Source organism: Hibiscus syriacus, unplaced genomic scaffold (genome assembly GCF_006381635.1).
Source record: "Hibiscus syriacus cultivar Baekdansim isolate YM2019G1 unplaced genomic scaffold, ASM638163v2 tig00112988_pilon, whole genome shotgun sequence".
NCBI lineage: Eukaryota > Viridiplantae > Streptophyta > Magnoliopsida > Malvales > Malvaceae > Hibiscus > Hibiscus syriacus.
The window spans coordinates 1,472,597-1,497,059 of NW_024063432.1; the positions used below are offsets into that span (position 1 = coordinate 1,472,597).

The following is a 24,463-nucleotide window of genomic DNA, read 5'->3' on the forward strand; positions in this document are numbered from 1 at the left end:
ATGTTTAACATTTCCGGTAAAGCGCTACCTAAAATATTATTTTTTTCTACCGGAAATGTTAATATTAGGTTCTACCGGAAATTAGTTAGCAAAATTAACATTTCCTGTAAAAAAATAATGTTTTAAGTAACATTTTACCGAAAATATTAAAAAAAATAACATTTTCAATAATACATTTCTTTAACTGTATATTAAAACTACCGTACAATATAACTACCTTTGAATTTTAGCCTGACATTGGGCTATAATACATAGCATATGTTAAAAAGCCTCGAGTGGTAAGTGTAGTGGGCTTCCCAAACCCCTCTTGGTGATGGCTTAAAACAAAATTATATGATACATAAGCGGTGTAATATAAAGTTTACATAAATTTATTTATTTTAGCGTAAAGTATACAAGCAGTCCCTCGATTATAGGGTGTTACTTTTTTAAATCCTTTCACTATTAGAAGTTACAAAATGATCTCTTGACTATAATGTACTACTTTGTTTAGTTTCCCGACCATTAAAAGTTACACAATGGTTACCCGACTATTCATATGTTTCCAGCTCGTCCTTTTCTGTTAAAAAGGTGATGGTCGTCGGAGTTGTACGTTAACCTACTGATCGAGATATGATAAAATATGATCATAGAATCTCAAATAACTATACAATTCAAATATATTTTATCATATTTTAGTCAATAGGTTAACATTTAGTTTAGTAACAAAAAAGACAACTTTGAAATATATAAATAGTCCAATGATCATTTTGTAGCTTTTAATAGTTAAGGAACTCAAAAAAATAATGTCCTATAATCAGGGATCATTTATGTATTTTACCTTTATTTTAATGTTATATATCTTATTTAATGTTTTAGATTTTACAAGCTTTAGAATTCAAAATTTTAATGTAAAATTTTGGTTTATACAGTCTCTGTGTAAAAAATTACTCTCTTTTTATTTAGGGTAAAGTATAAATCTGGTAATTGCACTTTATTCCTTTTCTATTTCACCCATTATATTTTAATTTTTTTTTAATTTTGTCACTAAAATTAATACATTGAGTTTTTTTTGTCACTCAGGCGTTTCTCACAACGGTGTTATGACGTGACTTCTTTTATTCTAACTTTCAATGGGTAAATTACAAATTTAATTACTGAACTTTAGTCTCTCTCCTATTTCACTCACTATACTTTTAATTATTTTTTAATTTAATCACTAAACTTTATGTATTGGAATTGTTTTGGTCACTCCTCTGTTAAAAAAACCACGTCATAACCCCGTCGGTGAAGAAATAACTGTGTCACCAAAAGAACTCAATGTATTAAGTTCAATGAGAAAATTAAAAAGATTGAAAGTACAACGAGAGGTAAAGTTCAGTTACCAATTTTTCAATTTACCCTTTTATCTAAAAAGTCATCATAAATTAGATTTGAGTGCAACTGGTTGTAATTATTCCATGAAATCACAACCTCTTAATTAAATTAATTTATACAATAATTATTGAATTAATTTGATGAAAAAGGAATTGGAGAAGAGCTGGTAAAGTGATAATCTACGTTGTAAATTACGTGTTTAGTACTTAAACTATCAATTTTGGTCCATTTTAGTACCTAAACTTTTAATTTTTCAAAATCATACCTAAAGTTTAGTTTTTATTTCATTTTAGTACCCGTGTTCAAAATTTAACGTTAATTTTATTTCGGTTTAAGTACTAAATGCGTTAAGTTTTTAACGGTTAAGGAAAAATTAACTTCAAAAAATCGTAGTTGCTCTCTCTCTCTCTCTAATAATATGTGGGGTGATTATATTATCTCTTTAAAAAAAATTAATTAATTAATAATATAAATACACTCTACAGATATAGACGATCAAACTGACGACTTCTAAAAAGAATATCATTTATTTTTATAACTGAAACCACTTAATAAATTCATTATTTCTCTCTATTGGATGGCTATTCTCTTAGTTTTTTTAATTATTTTTCATCCATAACAACACTAATTTTGGACTAATAGCCAGTTGTTGGATTTTTTTCCATCCCCTTCTTATAATTCGACATATGTGAATTTTCTATCTTTTTTTTTGTAGGAAGGTATTGACAATTTTTGTTTTTGTTTTTGTTTTTGTAGTATGTTCTTTTATTGTTCTTTTAACACATTTTTTATTTTATTTTATCTTTTCATGGTTAGATTTAAATTGTCTCTGCAGATCCAAATGATATTTGTATGATTATCGTGATGATTTATTTATATTTTGGACCGTCAGACTTTATACTGATAGACCTTACTGATAGACCTTTGTAATAAGTAAAGACAAATCACTATTGAATTATGATAATCGTGTGTCGATGAACAATCATTATTATATGAATTTTTATGTTAGTGTTGATAATACTATCCTTCACCATCGACAATGATGTTTATTTATATCTATCATTGTTCGAGTTGTTTGATTAAGTTTTTAACCCTTTCATTGTATGATGTTTTTCTAGGGATGGGCTTGGGTCGGGTTTCGGCCAACCCAACATGATCCAAAAAAATTTCATCCTTCACCCAACGCAACCCGACCCGAAATATATACCCTCCACCGACCCCATTTTTTGAGATAAAATCTGAACCCGATCCGAAATAAAAAATTATTTTATTAAATAAAAACAGTGATTTAATTGAAAAAAATAATATATATAGAAGAATTATTGTAATTATTCCTAAATATATAACGTAAAATTATATTTTTCAGGTCAGGTATTTTTCACCCTAAACATGAATCCAACCCGACCCGAACATCATCTTAAAAAATTCAACACGACTCGATCCAACTCTAAAATTAAAAAAAAAAACTCGACCCAATCCAATCCTATCGGATCGGGTCGAAACCCGTCAGATTCGGATCCCATGCCCATCCCTATTTTTTTCAGATGGTTAGTTGATATATTTCGATGATTTTACGAGAAATATCCTACTTATATAATTAATTTATTATTATAAGATTTAAACCCTAAATTGTATATACTATAAGAACAAAACTCCTTAAACCTAACCCAAGTTCTAATGTCAAAAACAAGAGTTGGGGCTTGACGTCTTTAACCTCTTTCTTCTAAATCCTCTACTTTCTTCAACAATGCAGGTAAAAAAGAAGGGCAGAGTTCACCCTTCTCCACCTTCATACAAAGACCCTAACTCAGTTTTCAAGCTTTTCCCAGTAACAATTCTAGCTTTAGCCACAGCTCTACCACCACATGACCAAGAAGTGTTGGCTTACATGATTACCAGGTCCATTATTTCCTCCAAAAATCCATTTCAGTCCCTACACAAGCGCAAAAGAGTCAATGGAGCCCCACTTTCTCAATGCGGGTGTTTCGATTGCTACACCAGGTTTTGGCACAGGTGGGGTTCTTCACCCAACAGAGACCTCATTCATCAAGCTATTGAAGCCTTTGAGGACCATTTGGTGCAAAATGAAACCCCCAAGGTTGAAAGTGAGGGCTTGGTGGAGGCTGAAACTGATGAAGTGGCCGTGGTTGCCGCCGCAAACGGCGATGGGATTAGCCACAAGGGTTTGGCTAGGAAGGTTTTGCCGGATGTGTTGGGGTTGTTCAACTCTATGTTATGGAGCCTGTGGGGTAGCAATGTGTAGGAAGGAGTGAAAATTGTCTTTTTTTGTTTCAATTTATCGAGAAAATTTTGCTTGATTTCGTATTAATTAGTTCAGATTGATTTACATCACACATGATTTTATTGAGTGAATTTCCTCGCAAAGATTTTTTTGTATAACCATCCGTATTTGGTTCTATTGATCGATTAATCCGGATTAAGTATTGCAGAAGTAAAACGACCTTCTCAACTCAGCTTTTTACATTCTCAATCGTCAAGATTCGAACCCCTGACCTTACTTAAAAAATTTAATGTCTCGTCCCACTAGACCAATTTCTTACAAATTTTTTTAAAAGATATAATGTTGATTTTTGATATTATGTAATAAAAATTATATTATAAATTATATTTTAATTTATTAATACTACTTTTCATATATATCATCATGTATACTGTACGATGAAATTATCATTTAATTAAATGAATTAAATAATATTTAACATTACTTTTTGATATTCAACCCTAACCTTTTTTTTCATTTTTTTCTTAGGATTTGTTTCCTTTTCTATAAATTAGAGTAATATTTTATTTTTTTATTTTATTTAGTCAACGACTGCATCGATTTTGATGTTAGTTGTGGGCTATCATTTATTTTTTAATTTTTTAATAAGAATAATTTTATCTTTGTGACACGTTTTTCATATTTTTTTATTGTTGGTCATTTTTCTTATTTCCTCATGTTTAGATTTGACGACGCCATTACTAATTAAGATGATGCTTATTTGTAATCGTATTGATATTCCCTGCAATGGACCCTCCAAATTGAATTTGGATACACACTTTTATTTTTCATGGATAGTTTATCACGGTGTAGTCAAATTTGTTCGTATCTATTTTTCAATCGAGTCTTTTGGTTGGTTTTTAACCGTTTTCATGTATAGTCCTTATATGATATAAAATAGATAGTTTCAATGTTATAGGAAAATATCCAAATTATGTATTTATTTTACAATGACAATTCTAAACTCTTATTGAAATTCTGAATAATTTCACTTTTTAATAAGACTAGCGGCCCCTATTAAAAAATTGCTTTTTGATTTCATCTTCGGTAATTCATAGTAAAAAAATTGATAGAATCGCGATGTAGCATTTAAAAAAAATCAGTGATGACGTGACATTACTTTATGATGACACGTTAGCATCATAATTATTTTTTTAACGGTGGATGATCGAGCTTAAACTAAAAGGTAACGTCAAGTATGATTTTGAAACAAAAAATAATTGAGTGACTAAAATAAAACAAAAGTGATAACTGGGATACTAAATGTATAATTTACCCAAATAAAAAGTATAGATACAGATTGCCAAAGTCTTTGATCTCCCGTGGACCATGTCGTTTGTTTTCAAAGAATCCAAAGGCAAAATAATACAAAATCTAGAATAAAATCATCATCATCATCATCATGTGCCTAATTTGTTTGAAATAAGTCCTTTTGATAGATAATTTGGGTAAAACAACAGTATATTTTAGACCCCAAGACTTCAACATCAACCACCAAACTTTCAATCCATAATTTGTCAATTTAAATTAATTATTTCTTGCACGAACCAAGTGAATTCCCTGGCAAAAAAATTATTGTTATTCATTGAGGATCCATGTTCGAGCACCATAGATGTCAGGAGTGTGAGCGTTCAATGTCGAAAGGTTGAGAGTTATCTTTGAACAAATACTACCTTGTACTTACCACGGATTAATAAAAAAAAATCTTATTTCTACGATCTAACGTACTTGTTCCATCCCATTAAATGTGTCTTTTTACAGGACAAAGAGATAACCTTTACAACTCCCTAGTTTTTCACGGGTTAAACTAGAACCTTATCCCTAGCTTTTTAAGGGCTTAGCTAGAACATTTCCTTTTAAAAAAGGATAAAAGAAGTAAACAAGAAAACCTCTCAAAGGTAGAGTGTTTACAAAATTTAAGCTCACAAGAACACAATATTTACAAGAGAATAGAAAAATAAGATTGAAAAACTCTTCTCTTGTGTTTGAATGCTTGGATAGGTGTTCTATCGCTTCTTCAAGTGTCCTCAGCGTATATTTATAGCTTGGAATGTGTTTGAAGTAGTATCTAGCCGTTGGGGATGTTTTGGAGCCGTTTGGGGATGATTTTTTTGCAAAATAGGTTGCCCATAATAGGGGGTATCGGTACCCCTTCATAGGGTATCGGTACCCCTTCATAGGTATCGATACACCTTCATTAAATTCAAATTAAACTAGCCGTTGCAACTAGTGTATGGATACACTTCATGGGGGTATCGGTACACCAGTGTATGGATACACTCATAGGGGTATCGGTTCCCTTTTTGCATTCGGTATTTGAGCAGTCATATGTGTATGGATACACCTGCAGGGGGTATCGGTACACAGGTATCGGTACACCAGTGTATGGATACACTCATAGGGATATCGATACACATTTGCATTTTTGCTTAAATTCGAATTTAATGGACTTTGAATTATTTTTGAAACCTTTTTAAAACTTTGAATAAATTCAATTCAAGTCCAAAAAAACAGTTTGCCTTAAATTTGTTATATCGAAACATAATTCAACAATCTCCCCCTTTTTGATATAACAAAACATTTGAAAATTTGTTTTTGGCAAAACTCTGCCTTAATAAAATGTTTAATGAAAATGATATCAATTGTTAACAATTGTTGGAAAATATATGAAAATGTTAAGCTTCCCCTTTTTCATTAAGAAATTGAATTTTCAAACCAAACTTCTCCCCCTTTTTGATCAAATGACTGCCACTTATATTTATCATAGTTTTTAGTGTAAACTATGTGTATAAACTATTAGTTTTGGTTCGTTTTAATATTTAAATTTTCAAAAAATTTAAAACTATACCTAAAGTTTAGTTTTTGTTTCATTTTAGTACCTTGTTCAAAACTTAATGTTAAAGTTTACAAATTGAAAGTTTATGTACTAAATCGGGCCAAAACCGATAGTTTAAGTACTAAAGATGTTAAGTTTTTAACAAGGTAGTACTAAAATGAAACAAAAATTAAATGTTAGATATGGTTTTTAAAAATTAAAACTTTAGGTACTAAAAGGATCAAAAATAAATGCATAATTTACCCTAATTTCTATTGTATTATCCTTAATGTTTTTCTTTTATATCGCTTTGTTTTTCTTTTACTTTCAAAAGAAAATCTTCCACTTCTCTAACAAAATTGGTAGATATTGTTTTCTATTATATTAATAAATGTTTGTAACCATCTTAAATAAATTGTGTTTGGGTTATGATAAAGTCTATCAATACGTTATCATCATATTTATATCATAAATAATGACGTTTATCTTTCACCGTCGATAATAATATGTATACGAATTCTTCATTTCTTATATTGTTTAACTGATTTTTTAATATTTTTATTTGTTATTCATTTTACTGACGTGTCCACTCTAAAATTCTATTAGTGCCTACCCCATACAAAAGAATTTTATTATAAGTACATATGTGTCTAACCTTAAAAAATATTTCTAGATATGTCACTAAAAAATATGTGATAATACCAACAAGTAGTTGATCTAGTAGGATGAAGTACTAGGTCTCTTAAGCAAGGTCAGGGTTCGAATATTGGTGTTTGCGAATGGAGCAAACTGGGTTGGGGGTCGCTATTGCTTCTGCAGTACCCGATCTGGATTAGTCGGTTAATAGATCGGATACAAGTGATTAATTCAAAAAAAAATGTGATAATAAAGTAGTGTTAGGTGACGTGTACGACTCAACTTGGTGTCTTTCGATTCATGCATGAAGAATTAGCCTCCGGTTCGGTCCATGCATTCAATTTCCCTTTTGCCATTTTCAGTCACATTATATACGTTGGCCAATGGCCATTATGCCGCCCACCCTTTTCCCCCCACATATACCTCTACCTTATTTCAATGGAGAATTATCCCGTAGTTTTCTCGGACGGATCATCGGTTTCGCCATCGTCGATAATGATGATGAACCCTCATCGTCCGAGTTACTCGGGAGCCGACGGTGATGACAAGGAGCGAGTGAAAGTCGGAGGGAAGAAAGGTGACAAGAAGGAGGGGACGAAGAAGCACAAGTATGCATTTCAAACGAGGAGTCAAGTTGATATTCTTGACGATGGGTATCGTTGGAGGAAATATGGGCAGAAAACTGTTAAAAACAGCAAATTCCCTAGGTATTTTTTTCATTCCTACGAATTTCGGATTTAGTCCTCATACTATGTTCGACTTGTCAATTTAGTACCCTTACTTTAATTCGACATAATTCAATTTCTTTATTAGCTCGGCAAAAGACCAGAAATTATACACACTTAGGTGCAAGTGTTAGGGTTTAAGTTGCTTAAATTTGAAATTGGCAGGTATCTAAGAAGAATTTAAACGAAAATAATGAGGGTATTGCTTATGTTATCTAATATCAAAATTAATAGGGACCTAAAAAGTATGTAAATTAAAAATTGGTGGGTCGAGCTTAATTTTTCTAGTTTCAAAAATATTAGGAACCTAAGAAGTAATTAAACCAAAAAAATTTAACAGGAGTAGGACTTCATTTGCATAGTTTCAAAACCTTTAGAGACCTAAGATGTAGTTAAACCTAAAAATTTCAGAGGTCATGGTCCCTCCGTCACTAAATATATGAGTTAGGATCCACTTTACGCTTCTGGCAATGAGAAAAAAATACTTTTTCGCCCCGTAAGCAATGTTAAATACTTAAAATTTGATTTAAAATCATGGTTGGAAAAGTGATTTTCGACCTAATCTTATAAACTTAAATTTCTAAATTTTGTTATGGAAAACAATTTTTTGTGAAATCATATTTTCAGCTTTAAATATTATATTTTTAATTTACAACACAACGTATAAAATGTAAATTTTATCTTTTTAAAACTCACTTTTTAACGGTAATCTCAAATAGTTAATCTTTAAACTGTATTTTTTAAAATAATTTAAAAAATACTTTTGGGTTAATTATATGTTTAGTACCTAAACTATTAGTTTTGGTCCATTTTAGTACCTAAACTTTTAAAAAATTTCAAAACCATATCTAAATTTTAGTTTTTATTTCATTTTAATACCCTTTCGTTGAAAACTTTTAATTGTTTCATTTTAGTACTCAGTTCAAAATTTAACATTAAGTTTTTGAAAAAAATGAAAGTTTAGGGACCAAAACGAACATTTTAGGTACTAAACGCTTTAAGTTTTTAATGGTGGTGTACTAAAATGAAATGAAAACTAAACGTTAGGTATGATTTTGAAAAAATTAAAAATTTAGATACTCAAACGGACCAAAACTGATCGTTTAGGTACTAAATGTGTAATTTACCCAATAATTTTTACCGCACTTTTCAAAATCACATTTCAAAAGTAATACATAGTATAAAACTTTTAATTTTACACATTTTAAGATCGTTGGACGAGTGAAAATAGACGATCACGATTATCATCTCCTTATTTTTCTTTAATGAATATCTTCTCATTCTCTATTGTTAATTAATCTAAGTCGTCTATATATATATATATATATATATATATATATATATATATATAAGTGATATAAGTCTCGAAAGGAGCGAAATTTGCATGGATTTTCATCTTCCATTTGGGTTGTTTTTGTCTTGTTGATTTGCAGAAGTTATTATAGGTGCACGCACAAGGAGTGCAATGTGAAGAAACAAGTGCAACGAAGTTCAAAAGATGATGAAATTGTGGTGACTACTTACGAAGGGATGCACTCTCACCCGGTGGAGAAGTTCATTGAGAACTTCCAAAACATTCTCCAACACATCCAAACCTACAATCCTTACTGAAGATTTCTCTTCGATCTGCAATAAGACTCGTGAATATCGTCTTATCGTGTCTATCATATTTGAGAAATCAAAATTTGAGTACCAAAATAAGACTCGTGAATATCACTTTAGGGGTGTTTGTTTCAAGAATTGACATTCACATGTTTGGTTGGCCGAGAATCTCATTCCCGGTAATGTTTTATTACAAATAGTAGATTTTTTTGGGGTATATTACCGGGAATGTCATTACCTCCATTCCCTTAGGTATTGTAACATTATCGCCGTTTTGGACTAAAATGCCCTTAAATTTTTATTTTTTTTCAAAAATATCATTCTTCTGTCATTGAATAATAAAAATTCTACGAAGGTTAAATTACAAATTTATCCTTAAATTATTTTAGATTTACAAAAAAAAAAGTTTATAATTAAAATTTTATATGAAGTTCAGGAGTTAAAAAAATTTTACTCTTTCATTAAACATTTTTTATATTTTTAATTTTGTAAAAAAATTATATAAATATTATGAATTAAATTTTTAAAGAAAATATATAAATATTTTTACAATTTGTAATATTATACAAATATATAATAAGGACAATTTGGTCAAATATACATTACAATAACATTTTATTCCTTTAACCAAACACGGTAATCTTACATTCATGCTAAACCAACCAAACACAAAATACAACATTCACAGTAATCCTATTCCCTGGTAATCTTTTATTCCCACTGGTAATCTTACATTCCGTGAACCAAACGCACCCTTAGTGTATACTCGATCCCATCATTTTGAACTATGGGAAGGAACCTTAAAATCTATTGTTAGTCAAATGTAAATTTAATTTGTAGGTATGAGTGAGTTTATATATATATGAAATCGAATATATACACTTGTCGAAATCGTATTACGGTAGTTCAAATGAATTAAAACTTTAAAAGGCTTGTTACGAGATTAGAGTTGCTATCAGCCGTTTTGAACTAGGTATGACTGACTGGCTACCCTACTCATGTAGAGCAGTGACAAAAAAACACTTCCCCTATAAGAATCTCACCGTATTATTTCTTGATTTAGGGTCATTGTTGCTACTAGTGGAAGACGCATGGATTACCATGCGTCTTTAGCTTTGTCAAGATTAAAGTCGCATAGTAGTTTTGGAGTCTTCAACTAAAGACTCCATATAATCTTGAAGTTTTCTAAAGGTACTGTAGCAATTATACTACTTTAAAAAATAATACTCGAAGTGGATTATATTAAGATTTTTTTTAAAGATATTATTTTAGTCATTATCTCACGACTGAATACCTTTGAATTGATAAAAAATTCAAAGGGTTAAAATGCACCTTTTTAGCCTATATGTATTTAATCTGTAGGTATGTGAATGGATGATATACCTGCTTCGATATCATGGCTAGCGTACGTCGTGATCTTGTGTTGTTATGAAACAAGAAAAGGATGAATACTTGTTTTCTAGTAATTGTACAACAAAAGGATGTAGCTTAGATGGTAGAGCGCTCGCTTAGCATGCGAGAGGTACGGGAATTGATACCCCGCATCTCCATGATTCCTCTTTTTTCGTTTCGTGAATGAAAAAAGCTGGGTCGGTCTCTCGGGGTTGGGGTATAAAATGATTCGCTTTTCTGTTTAGGGTATAACCTCAACATACAATGTCATCGGCATACTAAAGCCGACATGATCGAATACTCATATATGGAAACATGAAATCAAATAGTTATTCCCAGGGACTTCTTCAACTTCTCAACTTCCAGATATACTGTTGAGCATGGAAGGAACTCTGAGAAATGTTCTTTGCTCAGATCATTAATTGCTACAGCGAGTTTTGGGATTTCTAAGGTTTCTTCATGGGTCAGTGCCCGAACAAACCTGGCTGGATTACCTGCCCAAAGCTCGCAGGTTGGGATTCTCCTGCCTGGGGGAACTACGGAACCGGCTTCAAGGATAGAGTGAGTCTCCACCAAGGAACCTTCCATGAGAATAGAATGCTGTCCGATAATGCACTCCGGCTCGATCGTACATGACCTCAAGAGACTGTATGCACCAATCGTCACAAACCTCTCAATTGTTGTCTCAGCTGGAAGTCCTGTAGATTCAGAAATGGTATTCTCACGATGATGCCAATGAGGTACAGAAATTGACTAGATCATTAAAATATAACACCAAAATAAAGATTTAAATAAAACAATCGTGTGTACGCTTCATTTTTATTTTCACAGCATAGACAATTGGAAAAACCTTGGAGTTACACAAATGAGGCTCACTTGTGATCAAGCAAGGGCCTGCAGATTCCGAGAGCCACATTAGGAAGTAAGGCAAAATTGAAACAACCAATAAACAAGATTCAATAATGAACCAATAGCAAGGAGCAAGTTGCAAATATAAGATCTCTGAAAATAAAAATATTGATACAACATGCAGGCAAAAGAAACAGGAAATCCTTCAGGGATCGCGAAAAAAACCAGGAAATCACTACATCTCCAGTCTCCACTTCCTATACTTGTAAATACTAAACAGGAATTCAATAGCTGCTATGAGTAAAATATCTAGACTCTACATTGTAAATAAAAGACAATGGATATGAAAACTTAATCGAACAAGATTGTTTTTGGCTTAGGAAATTGGCTCACAACACCAACATTTCCTTTTTCTTTTTCCTTTTGCACATATCACTTCATGTTTTGAGTATCTGTTATGACTGAGTTTTGGATTGAGTCGGTGGAGATGGAGGGAAAATCTGTGTTTAATAGCAGAGCTTTTCCCTAGTTCTTTGCTCCGCCTATTCTGTTAGGACCTGTTAGAGAAAGACCTAGATCTCTGTCGGATTTGATAAATTTCAGTTTGCTTTTGTTTATTCCTCTCTTTAAATACAGATTGTTTATTACAATAATTAAGGGAAATCGTATCAAACAAAATAAAGTCCTACCAAAAACAACTTCTATTCCAAGAGTTCTACCAAACAACTTCGATTCTAATGTCCTACCGAAAAGCATCCACAACAGTATCTCACACCACAGCTGCAACATGAACTTACATCTGCACAACAAAGAACATGGAAAAAGTACCATGTTCATAGCTAACCTGATTATTTCAGTTCAATACCTCCGTCTAAAACAAATTACACCTTTCCTTGGCATCAACTCAAAAGGAGCAGTAGCTTGCTTATTAGCTCAAGGATTAGAACTAAGATGATGGTGTTTAGCAAACCACAATACTCACAATCCAAAGAAGAAATACGGGAAAACTGATGACAAAGTTTCTTAAACACAGAAAGCAAAGGGTGACTGAAACGACAATGTTAGTCAAAAGGAGTGATGGTACTGACACAGACAATCGATTCAAGTGTCTGGGTATCAAGAATGTAGAAACCATCATATGCATCTCTTACCAATAATCTTCTTCGTCGTGAGATCCTAAATCAAACAGCTCGATTCACATTAAGTGGACATCAAGAGCTCCTAAGAACCTTTTCAGCTGCATTGAGCGCATTCAAACATAATGTGCAAGTCTCAACCAATTAAAGCTTTGACAAATTTAGCTCATTCCACGGTAAAATAACCCCAGAATAAAATTCAAGCTAACTTCTTATTATAAACAACTATCCAGAAACCCTATACTAAATCCAGCTTAACAAATTTTCTTTCTTTACTCATCTTTCAGCTACATTGAACACATTCAAACACAATATATAAGTCTCAATCCATTACACTGTCGGCTAATTTAGCTCATTCAAATAAAAAAAAAACTCGGAAACGGCAAGAGAAATGGGGGAAAAAAGAGATTACCGGTAGGTGAGGACCAAGCGGCGTGAATGACGCAGCGTTCCTGGACATTAGAGCAGAATCCAACGGAAATCTTGTTGAGATCGCCGCGTAGCACGCAGCCGTTCCACACCGACGCTCCGTCGTAGACGGTTACCTGACCCGCCAATACGACGTTAGGAGCCACGTAAGCGTCGACGGCGACCTTCGGGACCCACTGTCCGAGAGGGATTATCTTCCTTTGGCCCCTGTAATCCCACTTCACTTGATCCGACGACGGCGAGATCGCTTTCGCGGCCTCCGTGGCGAAACAACGGGACGAGATGACGTGACGGTGAGCGGAGAAAGCGGAGGCCACGGCCTTCCTGGAGATGCGAGCTGCTATGGATGTCGCCATTACAGGTGGCAAATGAGTGAGGGAAGAAGGGATTTAGAGCTCCTAACACGAGAGAAATGAGAAAGAGGTAATCCGGTAGAGAAGAAAAATCCCAAATTACAGATCAAATTCTTTTGCTGGGTTCTCAGATTAGTCCACAAAATAGCACCGAGTGAGAAGATTTTTCCTTTTTTAGTTTTCCAGTATTTAATTTAGATTAATAGAAGGTTTAATACATTTTTTAATACTTATACTATACTCTAAAACACGATACAACGTCTACAGAATTTCTTTTGTTAATAACAGGTGATTATAGTTTTCAACGTTATATTTTTAGGTGTCTGAACTGTAACGACACTAAATTTGATCATTATTTGACACGTGTTACGTATATAAAATTTTTAAAAATATTTTATTAAAAAAATAATAATATTATAATTAAAAAAAAAACTTTAAAATTTTACATCTTCCGTCGTCGATCGGTCATCATCGGTCCGTGGTCGTCATTGTTGACATCATCAGAACCATCTCGCCACTGCAACCAAAGTCCAGTCCCCCACCTACCATGAAACTACGTCAATCGTCGTGAAAAATGACGCGAAGATCATCGAATTTCTAAGTTTTTCAATACTATTTTCTGGCGATTTTGACTGTTATAGTCGTCTGTACATTAGACGTCCGCCACCGTTGAGTTCTTCGTCCTTCTCTGAACAAAACTCGACTGATGGTGATCTTTTACTATCGACGGCGGGGGATGGGAGGAAGAGAGACGACGCGAAGGTTTGGTTTTTTATTTTTAAAAAATAATATTTTTATTATTAAATATTTTTAATATATAATGGTAAGCACTAACTTTAAAAATATAACAGATAAAACGTTAAACATTTATTATTAACAAAAAAAATTCTTTGGACATCAAATTATATTTTGAAGTTTAGTTTGTGCACTAAAAAATTATTAAACCATAATTAAATGATAAAATGAATATGGAGAGTTTTATAAAATGGAAAAAGAAAGTTAAAAAGTATGAGTAATTTTTTATTTTGCATGTTGATGTTTCAAAAGTAATAAAATAGTCACTAATATTATAGCAAATCGGTTATTTAACCGTTACCACTCGTTATTCCAATAATAGAAGTATGATATGGCACGTTATACACTTAAACTGACTTGCTTGACATCCTTTAACCATGTAAGTTTAATACAAATTCTTCTTTTTCTTTTTCTTATGCATTTGCACCACCATAGACCAACTTCGCTGTACATTATGTTTAAATTATAAGAAAAAAATTCATGCATGAACAAGTAGAAATGAGGGTATGGTATTAGGGCATGAGACTCGAATCCGATGGGTTCCAACCCGATCGGGTCGGTTTTTTTAAAAATTCATGTTCGGGTTGGGTCAGATCCAGATTTAGAGTAAAAAATATCTGACTCGATTCTACCCGAAAAATATATATAATTTTACCTTATATATTTAGGAATAATTATAATAATATCCCTCTATATATTATTTTTTCAATTAAGTCACTATCTTTATTATTATTTCGGGTCAAGTTTTTAAGTTATATATCGGGTCGGGTTTGGTTCGGGTAAAATTTTATTTTGGTCGGGTTGGGTCTCGGGTGAATGACTCATTGTTCTTGGGTCAAGTCGGATGGACCAAAAACTCAACCCATTGCCATCCCTAGGTATCAATGGGTTTGTTCAATTGACAATCAGCTTAATATCACTTAAGTAAATCTCAGGTTCGAGTCTTTGTGTATGCAGAAAATTCTGGTTGAAAGATTCACCTATCAAAATCAAGTGTGCAGCTTGGATAGAATCAGATTAGTCATGACGAAGCCTTGGAATTAAAGGGCGATTAAAAAGAAATGAAGTTCATTGTGTATGCAAAAAATAAGGTAGACTCGTTCACCAAGATTAGATTTGCGACCTGGGTCGATCCAGAATAGTCTGGATGAATCCTTGGAATTTGAGGGCAATAAAAAAGAAATGAGGGTATGGCGAATGGTGAATGCTTTTACTACTTCGTTTGGCGGGAAAATTATCGTAGAAATTTTAGAGGAAACAATAGGGATTGGGAGACTATCTTAGCAGCCATTCGAGAGGTTGTTAAGGTTAGACTCTTGGCTAAATGTATAGACAAGGGGATATTGTAAATGCATATAATTGATTCGTCGTTTCGACTCAGACCTCATCGAACTCGGATAAAAACGTTCCCAATGAATCTTTGATCAACTTGTTTCCAAGGTTTTGCATGGATTCCGATGGTTTCGTCGTCTCTCTTAGTGTTTGGATATATGCCATAAGCCCATAACAAAAGGAAGCGACACTCTATCTCTGATTTTGTGGAGACCATTTGAATTGGAGGAATTTCGGTTAAAATGATTCCCACGTGGAACAATCTCATTCCTTCTTCCTTTTTTCCCGCTCGGTACATTTTCCGGGAAAACTCGAAATGCTTCACCTCGGTTTTTCTCCATTTTCTGTTTGTTTCATGAATCGCTTGATTTTGGCACTTCACCTCTTCTCGATTCGTTCATCAATGAATCTGAGCTGAATTTTTTTAGCGATTTGATTGGAATTGAAATCAAATAAGTCTATTATTCTGGTTAGTTGTTGATATATTTATTGATACTTATTTATTTTTATTCGTTTATTTCCCTTTCGTATGAGAAAATTGGAAAATTCAATGCGTGTATCAGGGATCAGAGATGGCGAGTTACAGCGGTTCGCCGAGGCGGAGTTTTCCAAAGTCAGGCGTATCACCAGCTAGGAGAAAAGCATTGGAGAATGGAGGTTCCGATTCTATCCGGAAACTCTTACCTTCTTCTCGTGCAGCCCTTATGTAAGTTTTTTCATTTCAAATTTTACGCTTGGTTTCTTTACCATTATTTAAAAAAAAAAGGAAGAATTTTGGATGAAGGATCTTGTGAGTTATAATTGTGGAAGGCACAATTTAGTCTGTTGAACTTCCGTTCAGAAAATGAATAATTGCATTTGGATTTGAATGGATTGATAAAGGCAGTTGGTAATAATTGGTGAACATACAGGTTCTAAATGTGTACATTCTGCGAAATGAATAATGAAAAATGGTTAAATATTGTATTCAATGTAAAATTTCTCTTGAAAAAAAGTAGTTATGATTCTCTTCTTTTTCCTTTTTTTATTGTTTCAACTTGTTTGTGGAAAGTGGACTAGCTGGTGAGCGAACGGTGAAGAGATTACGGCTGTCGAAGGCCGTGACGGTACCGGAAAGTAATACTATTTACGAGGCCTCCCGGAAGATGGCTGCTCGTAAGGTTGATGCTTTATTGCTTACTGACTCAAATGCATTGCTCTGTGGGATTCTCACAGACGAGGTATGACTAAAATCCTTGAAAGAGTATTCCAAACTCCCTTTACTTGAATCTCAAAACAAGGGAGACAAGTACATGAATTAGTTTCTTCATTCTGATATGACTTCTTATGCCTTGTTCTTTGTTCTTATATATTTTATCTAAAGTGAATCAGGTTAACGATGCTGTCTCTCTTTACTGGTTCTTTTTTGCCTGCAGGACATAGCTACAAGAGTGATTGCTCAGGAGCTTAATATGGAGGAGACACCGGTTTCCAAAGTAATGACTAAGAACCCAGTATTTGTTCTTTCTGACACTCTTGCTGTGGAGGCACTCCAGAAGATGGTGCAAGGTTGGGTTTTTTTCGGTTGATACCCACCCTTTTATGTGATATATTTTCTTGTGTCTTACCCTTTAATATTGTTCTGATATCATTCTAAACAGGAAGATCTAGACATTTGCCCGTTGTACAGAATGGGGAGGTCATTGCTTTGCTTGATATAGCTAAGTGTTTGTATGATGCTATTGCTCGAATGGAAAGGTCAGCTGAAAAGGGAAAAGCTATTGCTGCAGCTGTTGAAGGCGTAGAAAAAAATTGGGGAACATCTTTCTCTGGTTTGTGGATAATGATATCGTTTGCTTAAATGATTTTTTTTTGTCTTTGTTTTATTCATTTTGTTTCTATAGTTTTAGCTATCAACATACCAGTTTTAACTTTTAAGTCCATGCTGCCATTTGGGGTAATATGCAGGTCAGAATACATTAATTCAGACACTTAAAGATCATATGTTCAGGCCTTCACTGTCTACAATTATTGCAGACAATCCAAAGTAGGTAATAATTTTTCCTTTTTAATGAATATTGATTTTTCCCTAGTGTTATTTTGAGTTGTATTGCCTCATATGATACCTTTCTTTCAGGATTGCAACGGTTTCACCAACTGACACAGTTTTAACGACTGCAAAAAAGATGCTTGAATGCCGGGCAAATTCTGCGGTTGTGACTATTGAAAACAAACCACGGGGGATTCTAACGTGAGCCTCTTTTGAATCAAATCACAATTCAACATTTTTCTTAGTTTTACCATTCTGATGTTATTTTTAACTGTTACAATTGTCATTGATGTGTATTCTAAGTTTTTACTTTGGATTTCTGATAGTTCAAATGATATTGATGCGGGTAATAGCACATAATCTGCCTCCAGAGACTACTTCAGTGGAGAAGGTTTTCTTTTCTTTTCTTTTCTTTCCTTTTATTATTTATTTATTTGTCAACAGAGTTTGTTCTTATAGCTTGACCTTATATACCAGCAGCAGCTCATCCTTTTTTACCTCTATGATAAGCAATTTCTTGAGTTCTGTTCATATTGCTTTTGGTTTGATGTAAAGGTTATGACTCCTAACCCAGTATGTGCAACGCTCAACACACCAATTGTTCATGCTTTGAAGACCATGCATGATGGCAACTTTTTACACCTTCCTGTGGTAGATAGAGGTGATATGAGTTGCTACCCTACAAAGAACATAGTTTTCTACATACATCAAACCAGTTCTAAATAAGTTTCTTTGGTTGGATGCAGACGGAGAAATAGTTGCTGTTGTGGATGTGCTCCATGTTACTCATGCCGCTGTTGCCACTGTAGGTCAAGTGAGTATCATTCTGAAATTATAGTGTATCTATTTTCTTATTGGGTAAACTACAAGATTGGTCACGTTTGTTTAAGTTTTATATAATTTTTCTCCATGAATTCAAAAAACATAATATTTCATCACTTTCGTTTTTATTTCATTAATATGTGGTCATATTCGTTTTTATTTAATTAAGATGTAGTCACTTACCTTATCAACCTTTGAATGTTTAATCACTGAAATTTTGATTGTTGTTAGTGAGGAAATTAAGTAAAAGTGATCACATCTTAATTGAATAAAAACGAAAGTGATCAATTATTATGTTTTTTGAATTTAATGAGAAAAATGTACAAAACTAAAACAAAAGTGATTAGCTTAATAATTTGATGAAAAATAATATTTTTTACTTGCATAAATAAAGCTTCTTTGTGCTTTAAATGTTAACTAATCATAGATTAAACAAATCAAGATTCACAGGCACATTTGTTTCATACTTATAAATACAACATTTTTTTATAAATAATACATGTGCAACGCATCCCAAAGAAAACTATTAATGCCCACGCACACAATGAACTTGTTAAAGAGAAAGAACAAGATTATAATTTTTTTTTTCCTATTTCCTTGACGATTCATGATGTTTTTTGTTATGATCCCATAATATTTTTCAATAACTAGGTTGGGAAAAATTTTGCAATCAATAATGAGACTACCACAACAATGGTGCAGAAGTTTTGGGATTCCGCAATGTCCTTACCTCCCATTGAAGAAGAAGACGAGACAAGAAGGTTTTCTTATGTTGTTGCTCTGTTTATGTTTCTGTGTTATGTGCCATTACTGCTTTACTAACTTATTGATGGTGATGTTTCAGCTATAGCTCATTGAAGTTGGCTTCTGAAGTAGCAGATACAGAGAGATCTCTTCCATATCCTTCCTCCACTATGCCTTATACATTTGGTTTCAAAATACAAGATAAAAGGGGCCGAATGCATAGATTTATTTGTGGTATGCTACTGTTTCTACTCATAAACTGTGTCATGGTTTCAAAGAGGACCGATGAATTCCTTATCGGTTGAGTTGATCTTAGGACATAGGTGTTCACATTACTTTCAACCTGTGAGGTGCCTTTTTCATGAGTTAAACTGTGAGGTTCAATGCTTTGAAGCCGACAATAACTTGTAGCTTGGTTTAGTCTATGACATTTGATGCTAGAGCCGGTCTAGAGTACTAATGATGTGCCATTTAGGACAATGGGCACTTGGAGTATGGGAGAATGTCATGGTCCTAGAGAGGAACCTTGAACCATGAATCCCATATTGGTTTGGACTGTGATATTAGTCACCTCTGTATAGAGACAGACGTAGGATTTTATGTTAAGAGGAGTGTATTCATAAAATTTTAGGGGATTAAATTATAAAATTTTAAGACAGACAAAAATATATTATCAATTGAAAATACAAAAATTATATGACAATTTAAAAATTTTACATGACAACCGCCTCTGTCAGGCCCCTTGGGTCCATCCCTGCCTCCACCGATACATGTCCTTTTCTTTTACATGTGGTTCATACGCAAGTGTTGCTTGTTTGTAACTTGTCAAACATATGCAGTCCTAAGCAAAACACTTCTAGGCTAATTACTAAGTTATTATTTATGGTAAATTACATGTTTAGTACCTAAACTATCAGTTTTAGTCTCTTTTAATACTTAAACTTTCAATTTTTTCAAAATTATACCAAAAGTTTAATATTTTTCATTTTAGTACCCTTATGTTGAAAACTTTATTTTTTTATTTTAGTACCCCGTTAAAAATTTAATGTTAAGTTTAAAAAAAAGAAAGTTTAGGTGCTATAACAGACCAAAATTTATAGTTTAGATACTAAACGTGTTAAGTTTTTAATGGAAGGGTATTAAAATGAAGAAAAAAAAACTAAACGTTAGGTATGATTTTGAAAAAATTAAAAGTTTAAGTACTAAAATGAACCAAAATTAATAATTTAAGTACTAAGTGCATAGTTTACCCTATTATTTAATAGCAGTTTTCTAGGCTGGCCACTTGTTACGGCTGCTGAAATTTGTGTTCAGTAGATACTATTAGAGGATCTACTTCTTTATATAAACCCTACAGTGTTACAGGCTATTGTGTATAGAAAATAGTATTTAACAGGTTTTTTGCACGTTTCTGTTTGATGCAGATACACGCAGTTTAACTAATCTAATATCTGCAGTCCTTCGTAGGCTGGGGGATGACAGAGATCGAAACAATGTGCCTCAAATCCTGGTATATTTTTAGAAATATTATTAGTTTTTTTTAATGATTACTTAGGTATGTTAATATATTTTTCTCGGAAATGTATGCTAATTGAGGTGCTTATTATGCAGTATGAAGATGAAGACCATGATAAAGTTGTACTGGCGTCAGACTATGATCTTCAAGTGGCAGTGGAACATGCAAAGTTAGTTGGTTTGAAGGTATGATCATATTTTTACAGTGAAATTTGCTTTACACATTGTTAAGAGATTTGATTATAATTTTATGGGTAAACTACGTGTTTAGTGCATAAACTATTAGTTTTAGTTTGTTGTAGTATCAAAACTTTCATTTTTTTCAAAATCATACTTAAAGTTTAGTTTATTTTCATTTTATTACTCTCATTCAAAATTTAACATTAATTTTTGGAAAAAAATTGAAAGTTTGCGTACCAAAATATACCAAAACTGATAGTTTAGGTACTAAAATATTAAGTTTTTACGACAGGGTACTAAAATAAAATACAAACTAAATGTTAGGCATGATTTTGAAAAAAAATAAAAGTTTAGATATTAAAACGGATCAAAACTGATAGTTTAGGTGCTAAATAAGTGGTTTATCCTAATTTTATTTCCTAAAATTTCCTTATCAGTAGTTTAAATAAATCTTTCCTCGTAGTTAGGATACTTTGCTACTTATATTTTCAATATTAGAATATAATAGGCATAATATCAAACTTAGCCTCTAACATTTATCAAAATGATCATTTTGGTTCTTATTCTTTTTTTTAGTATTTTTGCCCCATCGTTTCATTTTCGAGCAAAATGCCTCTCTATAGATGGAAACCGCTAGTTAGCACACAATTAACACTCTAAAATAAGGGCATTTTTTATCCTAAAATGAAACATTGAAGGCAAAATGCTATAACAAAAAAGAATATGGGCCAAATAGACTATTTTGTCAAATGTTAGGGGGCCTTTTTATTCTAAAACGAAACGTTCCAAAATGATTATTTCAATAAACATGGAGAGTAATTTTGACATATATGTAAATATAATGTTAAGCTAAGTTTAGTAGAAGTGTGAAGTAATATATATTGATTAGGTTAAATTACCAGTTTAGTATCTAAATTATAAAATTTAGTCTGTTTTAGTACCTAAACTTTAGTTTTTATTTCAGTTTAGTACCCCATTCAAAATTTAACGTTAAGTTTTGAAAAAATTGAAAGTTTATGTACAAAAACTGATAGTTTAGGTACTAAACGTGTTAAGTTTTTGATGACGGATACTAAAATGAAATGAAAACCAAATGTTAGGCATGGTTTTGAAAAAATTAAAAGTTTAGGTATTAAAACGAACCAAAACTGATAGTTTAGATATTAAATGTGTAGTTTACCCTATTGATTATTGTGAATAGGTATTTTTATTTTATTATTTTCTTTCCTCAACCTTCTAGTTTCAAGTTTAGGTTCGTACTAATTCTTCTTTATGTCATATTGATACATGCTTGAAATTGCATTGTTGCGTCGGAACAATGGCTATACGGAATCAATCCCCTATAAACATACGTGGAGCTCAACATGTCTGAAAGCTCTTTTGCTGATAGTATACTTAAAGATATATAAAATTAGAATGTATCACTGGAGTCGAATCAAGTTAAAGATATCTTATTGATGTATTGTGCAGGGTTTAAGATTGCATTTAGATTATTCGGAGATGAAAGATGGTCGACGGGCCTCCAATACACGAAGCTCGGATTACACAAACTCCGATGCTTGGACTGCTGCATACAACACGTTCGCGGCAGGGGCGGCTGTCGTTGCCGGGTTGGGCTTATTAGCATACCTGAGGAAAGTCGGTAATTAGCATTCTTAAGAAAACTTCCTCCTCCCCCCACCCCCACCACCTCTCTCTCACTCTCTCTCTCTCTCTCTCTCTCTCTCTCTCTCTCTCTCTCTCTCTCTCTCTCTCTCTCTCTCTCTCTATATATATATATATATATATATATATATATATATATATATATATATATATATAAAGAACTTTGCTTAGGATTGATTGGCCAAAGTTGGGTTTAGTTTAGAGGCACTCCATATTTTATATTTTCCCCATTTTTTAAGTCAATACAAATTAAGAAATATTTTCTTAGCTTATAATTACTATTTACATAATATATTAAAGGGCAAATTCCGAGTTTAATACCTAAAATATCAGTTTCGGTCTGTTTTAGTACCTAACCTTTTAATTTTTTTCAAAATCATACCAAACGTTTAGTTTTTGTTTCATTTGTGTACTCATCGTTAACACCTTAACGCATTTAATACATAAACTATCAGTTTTGATTCGTTTTAGTATATATACTTTTAATTTTTTAAAAACTTAACGTTAAGTTTTTAACGGGCACTAAAATGAAACAAAAACTAATTGTTAGGCATGATTTTGAAAAAATTAAAAGTTTAAATACTAAACGCATAGTTTACCCTCTAATAAATATTCATTTATATTTTATTCAAATCTATTTTACTTTTGGAATAATGAATTTGGATATCCAATTTATCTGAATTCATTCTACTTTTACAACTAATGAAGCCAGACTTCGATACCAAATATTCGTTGTTTGCCCTTACGTTGCTGACGTGGCAGTTCATGGTGTTAATGTAGTTGTTCACAATATTGATATAGCAGCCTATCTGTCATGTTTGAGTTATCAATTTAATTCATTTGTCATGTTATCAGCTATCGTGGACTGTCACATCAATACTGTGAACTATCATGTTAGTATTGTAATTGTCAACGATAAAAAAACATTGCTCAAGGTACACATTAAGCTTATTTTCTTAGTTGGAGGACCACTTTGAAAGAAAAAAAAAGATACAATAACCATTTTGATTTTTTTTATAAAAGTACAAGAAACTCTCATACCTTTTTGTCAATTAATTATATTTGACATTTCAAAATTAATGAATTTTTGTTATAATATTCTCAAATATCACATTTTATATCTTTCTAAAAAATAATTAAATAATAATTTCTAAACTTGTAATCATTTAGATATTAAAGATAATATATATATTAGTAATAATAATGAAACACAAATTATTTAAATTTTAATGAACGGTCCAAATGGTTGAAACTTGGAAGCGTTGAGGCTTCAAAGCCTTAAAGTTCCAACAAATGTCGGTTTGTGGGGTCAAATTATTTTCTCACCCTTTTCAATGCCTTATATGGGGACTTTTGGGTTACATTCATTTTAGGGTAAACTACCCCAACTAGTCAGCCATTTATTATTATTATTTTACTCTCGTCACCAAAATCTTTTTTTAATAGGGATGGTAATTTCACCTGCATCCGACGGATTCTGACTTGATCAGATCGAATTTTTTTAAAAATTGGGTTTCGGTCGCATCGGTTCAAATTTTTTAAGTTGTTAAGTCGGGTCGGGTGGAGGGTGAAAAAACTCCGACACGACCCGAGGATAATAATGTAATTTCCTTTAAAAATTATTATTATTTTAATTAAATCCTTAATTTATATTGTGTAGAATCGGGTCGGGTCAGACTTATACTCTGCAAAACTGGGTCGGGTCAGATTCGGATGGAGGATATATATCTTCGAGTTGGGTTAGATCGCGTGTAGGATATAAAATTTCCTGATCGGATCGGATTTTCGTGGAGGGTGCATATTTTTC

At 32.5% G+C, this 24,463-nt stretch overlaps 3 protein-coding genes across 3 annotated transcripts; 2 read left to right on the plus strand and 1 right to left on the minus strand.

Moving 5' to 3' along the window:
• Positions 1–7,506: 7,506 nt before the first annotated feature.
• LOC120185005 (probable WRKY transcription factor 43) lies at positions 7,507–9,434 on the plus strand. Its single transcript, XM_039189341.1, has 2 exons — positions 7,507–7,795; positions 9,247–9,434. Exons 1-2 carry the CDS (start codon positions 7,527–7,529, stop codon positions 9,422–9,424), a joined length of 447 nt encoding a protein of 148 aa, XP_039045272.1. The 5' UTR covers positions 7,507–7,526; the 3' UTR covers positions 9,425–9,434.
• A 1,648-nt stretch (positions 9,435–11,082) lies between these two features.
• Positions 11,083–13,658, minus strand: LOC120184985 (gamma carbonic anhydrase-like 1, mitochondrial). Its single transcript, XM_039189323.1, has 2 exons — positions 13,205–13,658; positions 11,083–11,505 (listed from the first exon to the last, which is right to left on the minus strand). Exons 1-2 carry the CDS (start codon positions 13,575–13,577, stop codon positions 11,129–11,131), a joined length of 750 nt encoding a protein of 249 aa, XP_039045254.1. The 5' UTR covers positions 13,578–13,658; the 3' UTR covers positions 11,083–11,128.
• Positions 13,659–16,815: 3,157 nt separating this feature from the next.
• Positions 16,816–22,643, plus strand: LOC120184983 (CBS domain-containing protein CBSCBSPB1-like). The gene is made up of 13 exons (XM_039189321.1): positions 16,816–16,921; positions 17,117–17,249; positions 17,342–17,512; positions 17,649–17,727; positions 17,818–17,931; positions 18,034–18,121; positions 18,286–18,391; positions 18,477–18,535; positions 19,204–19,313; positions 19,397–19,530; positions 20,721–20,806; positions 20,908–20,997; positions 22,462–22,643. Exons 1-13 carry the CDS (start codon positions 16,847–16,849, stop codon positions 22,639–22,641), a joined length of 1,425 nt encoding a protein of 474 aa, XP_039045252.1. The 5' UTR covers positions 16,816–16,846; the 3' UTR covers positions 22,642–22,643.
• The last annotated feature ends 1,820 nt before the right edge of the window (positions 22,644–24,463 follow it).